General features: G+C 41.3%; 1 protein-coding gene, 1 long non-coding RNA gene and 1 other non-coding gene across 3 annotated transcripts in view; 2 read left to right on the top strand and 1 right to left on the bottom strand.

The window, feature by feature from the left end:
* Positions 1–14,939, top strand: part of NUP210L (nucleoporin 210 like) — a 100,998-nt gene that overhangs the window by 60,811 nt on the left and 25,248 nt on the right. The window contains 10 exon segments of the mRNA XM_036015395.1: positions 804–932; positions 1,497–1,624; positions 2,773–2,905; positions 3,655–3,717; positions 4,263–4,442; positions 4,793–4,873; positions 4,963–5,094; positions 10,191–10,349; positions 11,267–11,358; positions 12,896–13,070. Of these exon segments, the coding sequence (XP_035871288.1) occupies positions 804–932; positions 1,497–1,624; positions 2,773–2,905; positions 3,655–3,717; positions 4,263–4,442; positions 4,793–4,873; positions 4,963–5,094; positions 10,191–10,349; positions 11,267–11,358; positions 12,896–13,070 (1,272 nt within the window).
* Positions 746–14,125, bottom strand: LOC118498165. The gene is made up of 3 exons (XR_004900685.1): positions 13,864–14,125; positions 12,966–12,967; positions 746–757 (listed from the first exon to the last, which is right to left on the bottom strand). It is a non-coding gene; the product is annotated as an uncharacterized LOC118498165 (long non-coding RNA).
* On the top strand, positions 11,534–11,596 carry LOC114489274. The gene has a single exon (XR_003683843.1). It is a non-coding gene; the product is annotated as a U7 small nuclear RNA (small nuclear RNA).

Genomic DNA, 14,939 nt, shown 5'->3' with positions numbered 1-14,939 from the left:
GAGACATCTAGTTACAAGATTTCCATTAAAAGAAGGTTCCTTTCTATAAATGGATAGTTAGATATACTATTGACTATATAACTGGAGTGTATGTTTTTACCCAGAATATGACAACTCAAGATTTTAAGTTGACTCCATAGTCAGTGTCAAGGGGGTTGCTTTTAGTTGACTTGTACTAAAAGTAATACCTCACATTAACATATGCTTATAATTCCCTTCCTTCTCAGAGCTCAAGGGAATTTAACTTGCATTAGTCATACTGCTTGTCTTTAAAAGGGGAGGCTGAGGCACTAGGTGAGGGTGTGAAAACGTGCCATTGTGCAGGCGCTGTACCTCAAGAAGGAAAAACAAAGTATCCATCTGCCCAGTGCTTTCTCCCTCACTGACAATGCGACATAAATGAACTTGATTTTTCTTGTTTTATCTTTTCCCATTACCATTTACCCTCCCCCATCCCCTCTTCCACCTTCATCCACCTCCCTCCCCCTGGACTTGACTTTCTTCATGAAGTCCCTTCCCTGTTTGTAATTAAGGGCCTGGACATGTATGTTGGATTCTGCTTGAATTCATTCATCTTAAATTCTGCTCTTTATCAGTTAATTATTAAAGGTACACATTTTGACATTAACTGAAATATCACATTAAGGACCTATATTGTGTTATGCCTGAAACATTTAATGTGACCTCCCAAAGTATCCATCACGAAGGAAATAAGATATACTTCTCACTCTGGATGAAAATAGTTGCCATGACTATGCTTAGAGCATGTTTTCTTCTTTACCTACCTACTGTCTTCTTTCTAGCTGGTTCCAGTACATTCTGGATTTCTCACATTGGAGGTCTATGATCTGTGCTTGGGTTTCTTGAGTCCAGCAATGGCCCACCTCAGGGTGTCAGACATACAGGAGCTGGAGCTTGATCTGATCGATAAGGTGAGAGATACATGTTTTATCTCATAAATGAAACAGGTCTCATTTTCACTGTCTAGCATCACTTCATATAATTTCTGCTTAACTACTGTGTGCACATAATGTGTGTGGATACCAGGACCTTTGGTAATGCTACTGGAAATACCTGTCCTTAAAGAACAACATTCCAACATGAAACATGGTACAGATAAATACAATACATCTACATTAGTCTTGTTTGAACAAAGGCTGACCAGGAACATTTAGCATGAACAAAAAAGTTTACCACCCTCGTGCTGGCTGGTGTGGCTCAGTGGACTGAATCCCTGCCTGCAAGATAAAGGGTTGCTGGTTTGATTCCCAGTCAGGGCACATGCCTAGGTTGTGGGCCAGGTTTCCAGTAGGGGGCGTGTGAGAGGCAACCAAACCTTGATGTTTCTCTTCCTCTCTTTCTCCCTTCATTCCCCTCTCTAAAAATAAATAAATAAAATATTTTAAAAGAAAGTTTACCACCCTCTAAGAGCTAGGCTGTCTTTGGTGAATGAGACACCTCCACTAAAATGACCTTTTTTTTTTTTAAACTACTAGGTTGAAATAGGTAAAACTGTGTTAGTAACTGTGAGGGTTCTTGGCTCTTCCAAATGCCCATTCCGAAATAAATACTTCAGAAACATGGAGCTCCAACTGCAGTTGGCGTCTTCAATTGTCACCCTGACGTGAGTGCCATTTCAACACTTCCTTCTCCCTCGGCTTGATACCCTGAGAGTCTGCCTCCCAGTACTGTACGTGGTCAGCTCTTCCTTGGGTAATTTCAGATTTTCCTCTTTCCTTTTTTGTCACCGTACCTTTCAGCCCTTACTCTTCTCCCATGTTCAGCTCTCTACAAAATACCCCTTCCAAATAATCAGATGTCTTGTTTTGGGGCTAAAATCATGAGTCTCATTAATATTTCCATTTATGAAACTTCTCCTCGGATGATATCCTTTGTGGGTGCTTCCAGCTCAAGGACCTCCAAAAATCTATTTAGAGCCCTGGCTGGCATAGCTCAGTGGATTGAGCACGGGCTGAGAATCAGAGTGTCCCAGGTTCGATTCCCAGCCAGGATACATGCCTGGGTTGCAGGCCATAACCCCCTGCAACCGCACATTGATGTTTCTCTCTCTCTCTCTCTCTCTCTCTCTCTATCTCCCTCCCTTTCCTCTCTAAAAATAAATAAATAAAATCTTTAAAAAAAATCTGTTTAGAAGCAGAGGTACTGGTATTCCCCTCTGCAAAATGGGAATTACAGGAATTCTAAGGCAGTTTAATATTTGCAATTTTGCCAGTCTGTATTTATATTGCCCTTATTTCTTTGGAGCCTTAGAACAAGTGTTTTGCCCTTCAGGACATTCCTGCCATTGTCATGAATTGTGTCTTCACTCTGGAAATTTATTTTCTGGAAGATCCTTCTAACCAGTGTTAAAATGAGCAGAAAATGTTAAGCATCTTAGAAAGACATGTAACTGACCAGTTAAAATCAAATCTTTCTCACCCTGGCCAGTGTGGCTCAATTGGCTGGAGCATCATCCAATATACCAAAAGATTGGGGGTTCTGTTCCTGGTCAGGGCACATACCCAGGTTGTGGGTTCAGTCCCTGGTCAGGCCACATACCCAGGTCGTGGGTTCAATCTCTGGTCAGGACACATGTGGGAGGTGGCTGATGGGTGTCTCTCTCTCTCATTTCACTCTCTCTCCCACTTGGCTCTCACTCTCGCTGTCTCCCTTCTTCCTCTCTAAAACCAATAAACCTATTTTTTTTATTTAAAAACAAACAGACAAGGAAACCCAAACCTTTCTTATCTGAAAATACATGCATCTTTGCAGGCTAACGGAGGAACAGGACAAATACTCTGAAAACTATGTCCTTCAAGCTGTCACTGTTGGGCAAACCACACTTGTGGCTATTGCTAGGGACAGGATGGGGCAAAAGTTCACATCGGCCCCTCGGCAAATTGAAGTAAGAAAATGATCTCATCCAAAATTGTACTTCATCTTATTTAGCATTATTTACATTTTTCTGTTTAGTTTGTACAAGTTGAAAATCATTTGACTGAAAAAAATGATACTTGTCTAACTTTTGCAACAATATGTGATTTGTTTTGGGGGGGGGTTTCCTGTATAAAAAAAATACACTTCTTGTAGAAATTGGAAAGCACAAAAATATAATGATGCAGAATGAAAATCACCTATAATTCCACTACTTAGAGTCAATCATTTGTAAGATTTCAGTGTATTTCTTCACTTTTTCCCTATACTTTTTGTAACATGGATGAATCAAACTGCTTTTTTTTCATCTTAATCTTCTATCAGAAGTATTTTCTTATGTGCTTAAAAGCTCATTTTTAACCACGTGTTGATAACTGTTGAAGCTGGGTAATAGTTACCTGAAAATTCCTTATACTGTTCTCTCTACTTTTATATATGTGTGAAAAAAAAACATAAAAAAGGAAGATAATTGCAAACATAATTTTAATGGACACTTTTATTCCAGTGAGTGGATATGTAATGACTTATTTAAGCATTTTCACTCAAGTAATTTATAATGTTTGCTGTATAAATAAAAGTTGTATTTGTAAATAATACATGCCTTTGTATATAACTTTATTGTACATAATTAGGATTTTCCCTTAGAACAACCTGCACAATCGTTTGTTGTGAAATTGACTCTAGTTAGTCACTGTAGTCCTTTTGGTTTTCTCCGTCAAGGTGTTTCCTCCGTTCAAACTTGTTCCAGAGAAAATGACGCTGATTCCAACTAACATGATGCAGGTGATCTTAAAGACAGAAAAATAAGATTTACCCTTTCTCTTCTTCCCACCTCTGCCCACCCCAACACACACACACACACACACACACACACACACACACACACCCCTCTCTTCCTGTTGGCATCCTCCTGTGTACTCCCAGTCAAATACAATAAGGTCTGATAAAGAACATTAGTACCGTGTTTTGCTGTGTATAATGCACACCCACGTTTTGTGCGCATTATACATACCCATCATATTACCCATAGTATGTAAACATTATACCCATGTATAATGTGCATCCTTATTTTTCCTTCAAAAATGTGGGCCAAAAAAAGTGTGCATTATACACGGCAAAATACAGTATTTTCCCAGTTCCATGGTGAACTACTTCTTAGAATCCCATGAATCATATGCAGCACTTCCATTTTTTCTGCATTTGAGTTGATGTGGGATACTGGGCAGTGGGAGAAGATGAAGAAGCCAAGTTGTTTGGACAAAATGTTCAGAACAGTGATGTGACTTTTCCCCATGCTTCAGGCATTCAGTGGTGTGTTTACATTCCAGGTAATGTCTGAAGGTGGCCCCCAGCCCCAATCTATCATTCACTTCTCCATCAGTAATCAGACTGTGGCTGTTGTTAATAGGAGGGGGCAAGTTACAGGGAAGGTGGTTGGCACAGCTGTGGTCCATGGCACCATCCAGACAGTGAATGAAGATACTGGCAAAGTCATCGTGTTTTCCCAGGTATTGGTTCTTTGTTCTGCTCTGCTTCCACTTCATCTGGGAACCATACTGGGAGGTGGGGGAGGGAATAATGATGAGGAAAACCCTTTTAGTCCCCTCATCTGGCATGCTTTTAACCAGGCATGGGAAATATGGGATCTGTAGTGAAAAACCCACAGAGCACTTGGCATTGTTATAAGACATAATCCCTATCCTTGAGGAGTTGTTTAAAGAGCAAAAACATACTAAGCCATGTTTTGTTGTTGCTGAATGCCCAAACGACAACAAACCAACTAGTTATCACAAGCATCTCTGTCCACCTCACAGACACTTCCTCTTAGCCTAACCCGGTTCTCCACCCTGTTGAGCAGGATGAAGTGCAGATTGAGGTCGTTCAGCTAAGGTCTGTTAGGATCCTTGCAGCTGCAACTCGACTCGTCACAGCCACTGAGGTCAGTACAATGACTCTGTTCTGGGTTCATCATCTTGATAATGTCAATCGGGCAAGATAAATAGCACAAAACCACTTTTTTCTTTTCAGATGCCAGTTTATGTCATGGGAGTGAGCAGTACCCAGACCCCGTTCTCTTTCAGCAATGCCAACCCTAGGCTCACATTCCACTGGTCCATGAGCAAAAGGGAGGTACTGGATCTAGTACCCAGGCATGCAGAGGTATGAATTTATCTGTTGATTACATTATCTTAGGAATCTTAAGTTTATTTCATCATCAGTTTTGGACTCACTCACTTTCTAAACTATATAATATTATTACTTGTCTCCTTTTCCTATTGTTCCATGAATGCTAGAAAACTGTAACTCATGAAAAATCCAAATTTGAGTACTCCTATAATGTTATATGATTTTTAGCATACTTTGCTAGAAAAAGCTCTTGAAAACAATGATTTCCTTAATACTGTATTTGTTGTTGCATTTGTAAACAGATGACTATGGTATATAAGTAACATATTATTAATATAAAGTATGAGAGGGGACCCCCAAAATACAGAATTTATTTATTTAAAAATTGTGCATTTATTCTTACATATTTAAACTTCAAAGTACTCTCCATTTGATACAATATGCCTATCAAGACATTTTTGCCATTGCTCAAAACAGGTTTTAAACTCATTGATTTTTTTTAAAGGTTTTATTTATTTATTTTTTAGAGAGGGAAGGGAGGGAGATAGAGAGAGAGAGAAACATCAATGTGCAGTTTCTGGGGGTTATGGCCTACAACCCAGGCATGTACCCTAACTGGGAATCGAACCTGCGACACTTTGGTTCGCAGCCCGTGCTCAATCCACTGAGCTACGCCAGCCAGGGCCTAAACTCATTGATTTTGATGCCTTTAAGTGCTCTGCCATTTTTTGTTTCCCCTCTTCCACACTGGCAGAACGTTTCCCTCTGAGGGCTTTTTTCATCCAGGGAAACAAAAATAGTTGCACACAGCGAGACTGGGTGAATAGAGAGGATGGGGCATGGGGGTCACTGCTGTTTTTAGTCAAAAACTGCTGAACGCTCAGCACAGTGTGGGACGGTGTACTTGTTTTTTTATTTTTTTTTAATATATTTTATTGATTATGCTATTACAGTTGTCCCATTTTGCCCCCTTCACTCCCCTCCACCCTGTACACCCTCTCCCACCCATATCACCCCCTTTAGTCATGTCCATGTGTCATATTTATAATTTCTTTAGCTTCTACATTTCCCATACTATTCTTACCCTCCCCCTATCTATTTTCAACCTACATTCTATGCTACTTACTCTCTGTGCCTTTTCCCCCTCTCTCCTCCTCCCACTCCCCTGTTGCTATCCCTCCATGTGCCCTCCATTTCTGTGGTTCTGTTCCTGTTCTAGTTGTTTGCTTAGTTTCTTTTGGTTTTGCTTTAGGTGTGGTTGTTAATAATTGTGAGTTTTCTATCCTTTTACTATACTTGTTTTTTCTTTATCTTCTTTTCTTAGATAAGTCCCTTTAACATTTCATAAAATAAGAGCTTGGTGATGATGAAGTCCTTTAACTTGACCTTATCTGAGAAGCACTTTATCTGCCCTTCCATTCTAAATGAGAGCTTTGCTGGATAGAGCAATCTGGGATGTAGGTCCTTGTCTTTCATGACTTGGAATACTTCTTTCCAGCCCCTTCTTGCCTGTAAGGTCTTTTTGAGAAATCAGCTGACAGTGTGATGGGAACTCCTCTGTAGGTTACTGTCCCCTTATCTCTTGCTGCTTCTAGGATTCTCTCCTTCATTTTTACCTTGGCTAATGTAATGATGATGTGCCTTGGTATGTTTCTTCTTGGGTCCAACTTCTTTGGGGCTCTCTGAGTTTCCTGGATTTCTTGGAAGTCTATTTCCTTTGCCAGAATGGGGAAGTTCTCCTTTATTATTTGTTCAAATACATATTCAATCTGTTGCTTTTCCTCTTCCCCTTCTGGGACCCCTATAATTTGGATGTTGGAACGTTTAAAGATGTCCTGGAGGTTCCTAAGCTTGTCCTCGTTTTTTTTGAATTCTTATTTCTCCATTCTTTCCTGTTTGGTTGTTTTTTTCTTCCTTCTAGTCCACTCTATTGTTTTGAGTCCCAGTTTCCTTCCCATCACTATTGGTTCTCCATGCATCTTCCTTCATCTCTTTTATGGTAACCTGCATTTTTTCATGTAATTTGCACCCAAAATCAAACCAATTCTGTGAGCTTCCTGATTACCAGTGTTTTGAACTGTGCATCTGATAGATTGGCTATCTCTTAGTCGCTCAAAAAGATGAGTCCTGGGGCATTGATCTGTTCTTCTGTTTGAGACATACCTCTCTCTCTCTCTCTCTTTTTGATCTGGTTGCTCCTGTTATGGTGAGGAGCGGAGCCTTAGGTGTTCACCGGGGCTGGGCACCCCAGTCGCTAGATTGTGACGTTGTATGTGGGGGCGGGGGCGGGGGTGGGGGCAGGGGCAGGAGGGAACAATGGCGTAGCTCCGTTCTCCTGGGACCTCAGTCCCTTTTCTGGGATCCTGGGTTGCTTGCTCTGCTGTGGTCCACAATCGCCGCCTCACTGGGTCTGCCAGCTGCCGCTTGCACACTCAGGGTACACCTGCCGCAATCCTGCGTGCCCCAGATGCCCTACTCGCCCCCAGCTGCCCCATGCGCCGAGTTCTCCCTGTTGTCCGCCCACCGCAACCGGCTGCTCCTCTCCGCCCCTCCTACTGGTCTGGACGAATGGGTCTACTTCAACTTCTTGGCTGTCTTACTTCCATTCAGATAAATTCTCTGTCAGTTCTGGGTATTATTGTGCCTCTAAATTGTTGTTGTTCTAATCTTGGTTGTGCGTGGAGGTATGGTGCGTCGACCTATGCCTCCATCTTGCCAGAAGTCCTGGGGATGGTGTACTTGTAAATCACCCATCATGAAATGGGCAAACACAGTGAAAGAGTCTTAAAAAAAAAATGCACTAAAGCCGAACGCAGCCTCTCACAACAACGCCAGCTGGTGCACTGATACAGATGGGTTCCTAGAACACTCACCCAGCAGGGGAAGCCTGTACCACAAGAGGCCTGCTCTCCAGAAGATAATTCCATGTCGGGGGGTTCCCCCCTCACATGTATACATAGAGTATAAATATTAACATAATCTTTTTAACATGTTCAGACACAATTATAGTAACAATCATGTTTGTGCTGCATTATGGGCAGCTGACATTAACAGTACAAAAAGTGGGTGCTGAGCACATTCCTGGGCATGTGCTACCCAGAGCTGAATTCCTACTGTAAGCATGTGGGGTGCAATGAGTGCCATGTGGCTGGTGTGGGCCACTAACTGGCAGCTGATTCTGGATGGAATGCCTCCTATCAATAACAAATGTAAGAAGAATGATTAATTAAACCCTCCTCCATGTTTCCCATTGGTGGTGTCAGCTCTTTCTAATTCTGCATGCCCTGCATCTGGAATGGCTGGAGCTCTCAGGATGAGCATGGAGGAAATCCACAATGTGACCTAAGTCTCTATGTTTATGAAAATAGTTTTGATGTCTTAGTACACATATTGAAACCTTACTCTGAAACTTGAGAAAGAAAAGTGGATGCTACAGACAAACTTTACCTGGTTTACAACATTGTTACCTGATCATCAGTTGGATGAACCCACCCAAGGTGGTCTTGGGACAGTGGCAGCCACCTACATCCGGGATTTACCTCAGGAAGAAGGAACCTGGGTGGAGGTACCCAGCAGGTCACAATTCAGTGCCCATGAATACAAAGAATTAGAGTTAGACTTTGGGAGAGAATGGAGCATTTACAGATGCTAGAATTAGGGTATTTTTGGAGCCAACTAAAACGAAAAGAGCAGGGTATGGGAAAAGTAAAATATCTATTTGTAATCTTTCTAAAAAGATGCTAGGTCTATAATCTAGGGACATCCTGCCGCTTGGGTCTGTCTGTCATGGGCTGCCTAAAGACCTCAGTTGAAACTGAGGAAAGACTGAACTGTACTTAGTTTATAAAGTTCTGCAGAGGGATTTGCCTTTTTTTCCTGAAGACCAAATAAAAATTGTGTAAAAGCAGGGGACAGCCTAGGCCTTAGCATTAGTTCTATACCTCCCTTTCTCCAATTTTCTTATCTAAAGCAACACTCTTTCCTCTAGGAGAAGAAATGACTAGAGCAATACAAAGATTTCTTTTGCTTCAGACCTTCATAGGCAAACTGTTTATGAAACAGGTGATAGCTCTGGCTGGTGTGGCTCAGTGGATTGAGCACCAGCCTGCAAACCAAAGGGTCACCAGTTGGATTCCCAGTCAGGGCACAAGCCTGGGTTGCAGGCCACGTCTCCAGTAGGGGGCGCACAAGGGGCAACCACACATTGATGTTTCTCTCCCTCTCTTTCCCCTCTCTCTAAAAATAAAAAATATATTTAAAAAAAAAAAAAGAAATAGGCTATAGCAAGGTCTCCAATGCACCACAAGGTAGATTTCCTGAACTGTGGTGTGACCATTTAGAGATTCACTTGGATTAAACAACTATAAGCCTCATTTTTTAGCATAAGACTCTCTTCCAGGCAACTGATTGGAATCTACTGAGATTTTCTGCAAAGAAAATGGGAATTTTTATGTAGGGGAGAAGGGAAGAGTGATTTTGGAACTTAGGGCGCTATGTGAGTCAAGAGAACTAAAGGAAGATCTTGAGGGCTCTGGGCAGATGAGTCACGGGAGATAGGATGGGAAATACATACGAAAAAGTGTGCATTCCAACATTTGTGTTAGTGGTAGCCCTCCCTTCTCTATCCCAGAAATCTGTCAAGATCTAGTCTAGAATATTTTTCAGTCTAGGCTAGAATGGTGAGTGAAGCAAGTGGGGAGATAGTTAGCCAGTTTTAGCGTAATCTTAAAGCACAAGCTTCCCTCTCTTGTCTTCTTCCCTTCTTGGTACCACTGAATTCCAAGAGCGGATTGCCTCACTTCTCTCTCATCTCAAGTTCTACTGTCTGAACCCATTTTACAACCCCCTTTCTCCATTTCCATTCTTCTCCTATCAATGAATTGACGTTGAGATAACTTAAGAATCTTACAGAGGCATGCTAGAATTAGCAGAGCGCTGCAAAGAGAGGTTTCTCTAGGGGTGACTATGTTGCTAAGAATATGAAAGGGAGTAATTATGAAAATAAGCCCCGGTACTCTAGTTCTTCTAGAGAGCTACTTCTAATGTACATTTTCCTTATTGTTACAAAAAAGAGAGATGGACACAGTGTTTATTCATAAATTTTCTTAATCTATGTCCTCACTCTGTAGGTGTTTCTACAGCCCCCAGTAGAAAATAACTTTGCCATGGTTGTCCACACAAAAGCAGCTGGTCGGACCAGTATCAAAGTCACTGTCCGTGGTATGAACAGTTCCTCTGGGCAGTTTGAGGGGAATTTGTTGGAACTGTCTGATGAAGTTCAGATCCTGGTAAGGACCCAAACCTAAATCTCATTTTTGTATATCAAGGAGAAAAAGGTTATAATTGCTTGTCATCCAGGAAGAGCTTTGTCTGAATAGACATAGAAAAATTGCTAGAGATACCTAGAATGGGTTTATAGTTTCTAGATCTTTGTCATTTCTGCTAATTGCCTCCACATAGTATTGACATTAGAAACTATAGTGCATGCACTCCTCTAGTTTCCACATAAGGAGCACAGGATGTGAGCACCATGATAAGCAAAAAGATTAATTTGTGACTTATTCTGCCTAACATAGATATTATGATACAGTCCACTTAGTTATATTCGTAGGTAGAATGGAATCTAATCCTCACTTCCAGTAAGGTGTAGAGTATGAAAAGTTTCTACAGTGTTCTCAAACTGAAAGTTAAGTAGCTCTACTGCTTTTAGAATTCAAAAGAAAAATCTATCATTTGTGTGGGGCAAATAAAATTCTCTCCCTCTGAATAGGGGCTGATTTCTTCTGTGGTTTTTTTTTCTACTTTATTTTGCTTTTGGTGCTCTGACGCAGTGGGACATAGAGGAAAGAACACTTTACTAGATGGAAGGCCTGAATAGTGTCCCTTGTTAATTTAATATTATAGGATCTTTTTTTCTCAAATCTTTTTTCAGGTTCTAGGAGCTAAAATTAGAAGTTTCAAAATTACTTTACACCTTACATCTAAGTAATGCAGAGGATGTAATATGTGTAACTTGAAGCAGGGCTAATATTAGGTTACATATTCTAGGATACCTAGAAAATGTTTTAAGTTCCTGACTCATTTTGGAAAGGAGTGTTGTGGAATATTAGGCTACACTGACGTTAGGCTTGTAGTTGTCCATACATGAGTAAAGGTCATCATTTGTCTTTTCCAGAAATGAGGAAAAATTATTTTCTCATTATAGGTGTTTGAAAAACTCCATATTTTCTATCCAGAGTGCCAACCCAAGCACATTCTAATGCCCATGAACTCTCAACTCAAACTTCATACCAACAGGTAAGGATAATGGGGAAGAAGGCCAGGCCGGGTTCCAACTTCGCCCTCAGTAGAACATTGCACATGGAACGGACTATTGCCTTCCAGCTGGTTTTTCTCACCCACAGATAATTTTTTGGTTGGTTGAGGTAAAATTCACATAACATAAACTTCACCGTTTTAAAGTGTACAATTCAAGCACTTACAGCTCTTTTTGAATTTGTCTAGTAGGTCTTCCAGTCTTTACTGGAAGACCCTCCACAAAAATAAAATAAAGTGGACAATTCAGTGGCAGTTAGTACATTCACAAAACTGTGCCACTATCACCTCTGTCTAGTTCCAAAACATTTTCATTACCACAAAATGGGACACCAAACCCATTAAGGAGTCACTCTCCAGCTCCCCTGGTCTCAGCCCCTGGCAACTACTAATCAGCCACCTCTATGAATTTAACTGTTCTGTGTATTTCATACCAATGGAATCATGCAATATGTGACATTTTGTGTTGGCTGCTTTCGGTTAACATAATGTTTTCAGGGTTCTTCCATGTTATAGCATGTATCAGTACTTTGTTACTTTTTATGAGTAAATAATATTCCATCGTATGGACAGAACATTTTGTTTATCCATTCATCCATTGATGGACATTTTGGTTGTTTTCATGTTTTGACTATTGTGAAGAGTGCTGCTATGAACATTCATGTACAAGTATTTAAATACCTGTTTCAATTCTTTTGGCCAAATAATTTTAAAAAACATTTTATTTATTTTCAGAGAAAGGGGAAGGGAGGGAGAAAGAGAGGAAAAGAAACATCAATGTGTGGTTACTTCTTATGCACCCCCTACTGGGGACCTGGCCCACAACCTAAGCCTGTGCCCTGACTGGGAATTGAACCAGCAACCCTTTGGTTCACAGGTCAATACTCAATCGACTAAGCCACACCAGCCAGGTTGACCAGATAATTTTTAGTGATAAACGTATAATAGGATTTGATTTTTTTAAAAGATAAGCATAGGCCCTGGCCAAATAGCTCAGTTGGTTAGAGTGACATCCCTGATAATCCAGGGTTGTGGGTTCAATCCCTTTTCAGGGCATATACGAGAATAAACTGGTAAGTGAATGACTGGGTGGAACAGTAGATTGATGTTTCTCTCTCTCCCCCCTTTTTCTCTCTCTCTCTGAAATCAATCAATTAAAAAAAGTTTTTTTAAAAAAAGGTAAGCATAGTGTCCCAGGTTCGATTCCCAGCCAGGGTACATGCCTGGGTTGCAGGCCATAACCCCCAGCAACCGCACATTGACGTTTCTCTCTCTTTCTCTCTCTCTAGCTCCCTCCCTTCCCTCTCTAAAAATAAATAAATAAAATCTTAAAAAAAAAAAAAAAGGTAAGCATAACCCACACGCAGACTTTCACCTAAGGAACAGATAAGCACACAATATGGGGAATGCCAAGCAGTTTCCTCAGGGAACAGCCTTTCACAGTGTTCCTGGCAATTTTTGCTCCTTCCTTTCTGGTCAGAGTTCCCAAGAGATACCACTTGCTCTGTTTGTTCCCTAGGGAAGGAGCTGCCTTTGTGAGTTCCCGTGTTCTCAAGTGCTTCCCTAATTCATCCGTCATTGAAGAAGACGGCTCAGGGCTCCTGAGAGCTGGTTCCATTGCAGGCACTGCTGTGTTGGAAGTCACTTCTGTAGAGCCTTTTGGAGTCAACCAAACAACCATAACTGCAGTTCAGGTGAGTTCAGGGACTTACTCAAAACAAACTAATAAATAAAAGGAATACTGTGGCCTTAAGAATCAGATTCCCTTTTTTAAGAACTAGAAGCTTCTCTGGAAGTCCAAAATGAACTGTAAGAGGACAATATTGACATGATTCTAAACCATCAAATTAAAGTGTACTTTAGAGTTTGTGGGATTAACCTCAAGTTGGTATGATTGTCTTCTAACAACTTAGCCAAGAGGGTTGGTGTAGGAGAGAAATATAGAATTGTTGCCATTAAAATTTGGCAGTTTTCAGAGAAAAAATTAGAATTAGCCCTGGCTGGTATGGCTCAGTGGATTGAGTGATGGCTTGCCAACCAGGGGGTTGCCAGTTCAATTTCCGGTCAGGGCTCATGCCTAGGTTGTGGGCCAGGTCCCCAGTGGGGGGCACATGAAAGGCAACCACATATTGATGTTTCTCTCCCTCCCTTCCCCCCTCTCTAAAAATGAATAAATAAAATCTTTTAAAAAATTTTTGAATTACAAGATTCCTCAGCCCTGCCTGGTATGGCTCAGTGTATTGAGTGCCAGCCTGTGAACCAAGGGGTCGCCAGTTCAATTCCCAGTCAGGGCAGATGCCTGGGTTGTAGGCCAGGTCCCCACCCCAGTTGGGGGTGCATGAGAGGCAACTACACTTTGATGTTTCTCTCTCTCTTTCTCTCTCCCTCCCCCTCTCTCTGAAAATAAATAAATAAATAAATCTTTTAAAAAAAAGAAGATGATTCCTCAGAGATAAGTTAGTCTAATATACACATCAGAACTGCCACCAAGAGCAGCAAGATGCTGCAGCACATCGACTACAGCATGAGGTGCATCCTGCAAGATGGTCCTATCTTCATTGGCACCTTCACGGCTTTTGACAAGTATATGAATTTGACCCTGTGTGACTGTGATGAACTCAGGAAGATCAAGCCAAAGAACTCAAAACAAGCAGAAAGAAAAGTGAGTCCTTGGCCTTGTGCTGCTTTGAGGGGAAAACCTGGTTTCAGTGACAATAGAAAGACCTCCTCCCAAAGAGCTGCTGGGGGCCCAAGGATCAGCCGGCTGCTGGCAGAGGACTCCCATGCCCCAGGCCCCTGCAGGACTTGCTGGACCGGTTTGTGGGGCTGGTGGGCCATCCCAACAGGGCCTCCTCCCCCGGAAACGTGCTCAACCAAAGCCCTAGACTCATCTTGGCCGTCCTTAGCTCCCTGTCTGTTTCCTGAAAGACTGTATATAGTCTTTTTATTTCCATGTGGCCTGTGAAACAAATTTATAATAAACTCTTATGTTGGTCCTTTTATGTATATTATCTCTTCTAACCACTACAAAAACCCTATGAGTTAGGCATGATTATCCCTATTAAACTCACAAGAAATCTAAGATCTAGAATGACTAAATGAAGCTATGAAATGATGAAGCTAGGACTCAAAGCTGGACTTTTCTTACTGTTATCATAGCTTCTCTTACAGTGTAAAAGCAATCTATAATATTTTCCTAAAGATTTTATTTATTTATTTTTACAGAAAGGGTAGGGAGGAAAATATAGAGGAAGAGAAACTTTGATGTATGAAGGAAACATCGATTGGTTGCCTCTTGCACTCCCTGAACTGGGGACCTGGCCCACAGCCCAGGCATGTGCCCTGAACAGAACTGAACTGGAACCTTTCAGTTCACAGGCTGGGGCTCAATCCACTTAGCCACACCAGCCAGAGCTATAATATTCTTGATAAATGTTCAATTATTTAACAATATTGAGCACTGTGCACAAAATAGATGAATCGCAGTCTTTTCCTCAAAAAGCTCCAGCTTCTCTTCACATTCCCACAGCTTTAATAATTAAGTCATTTCCTGTAGTAGCGTA

This window comes from Phyllostomus discolor, chromosome 14 (assembly GCF_004126475.2).
Source record: "Phyllostomus discolor isolate MPI-MPIP mPhyDis1 chromosome 14, mPhyDis1.pri.v3, whole genome shotgun sequence".
Classification (NCBI taxonomy): Eukaryota; Metazoa; Chordata; class Mammalia; order Chiroptera; family Phyllostomidae; genus Phyllostomus; species Phyllostomus discolor.
This window is presented reverse-complemented; position numbering and strand designations above follow the sequence as displayed.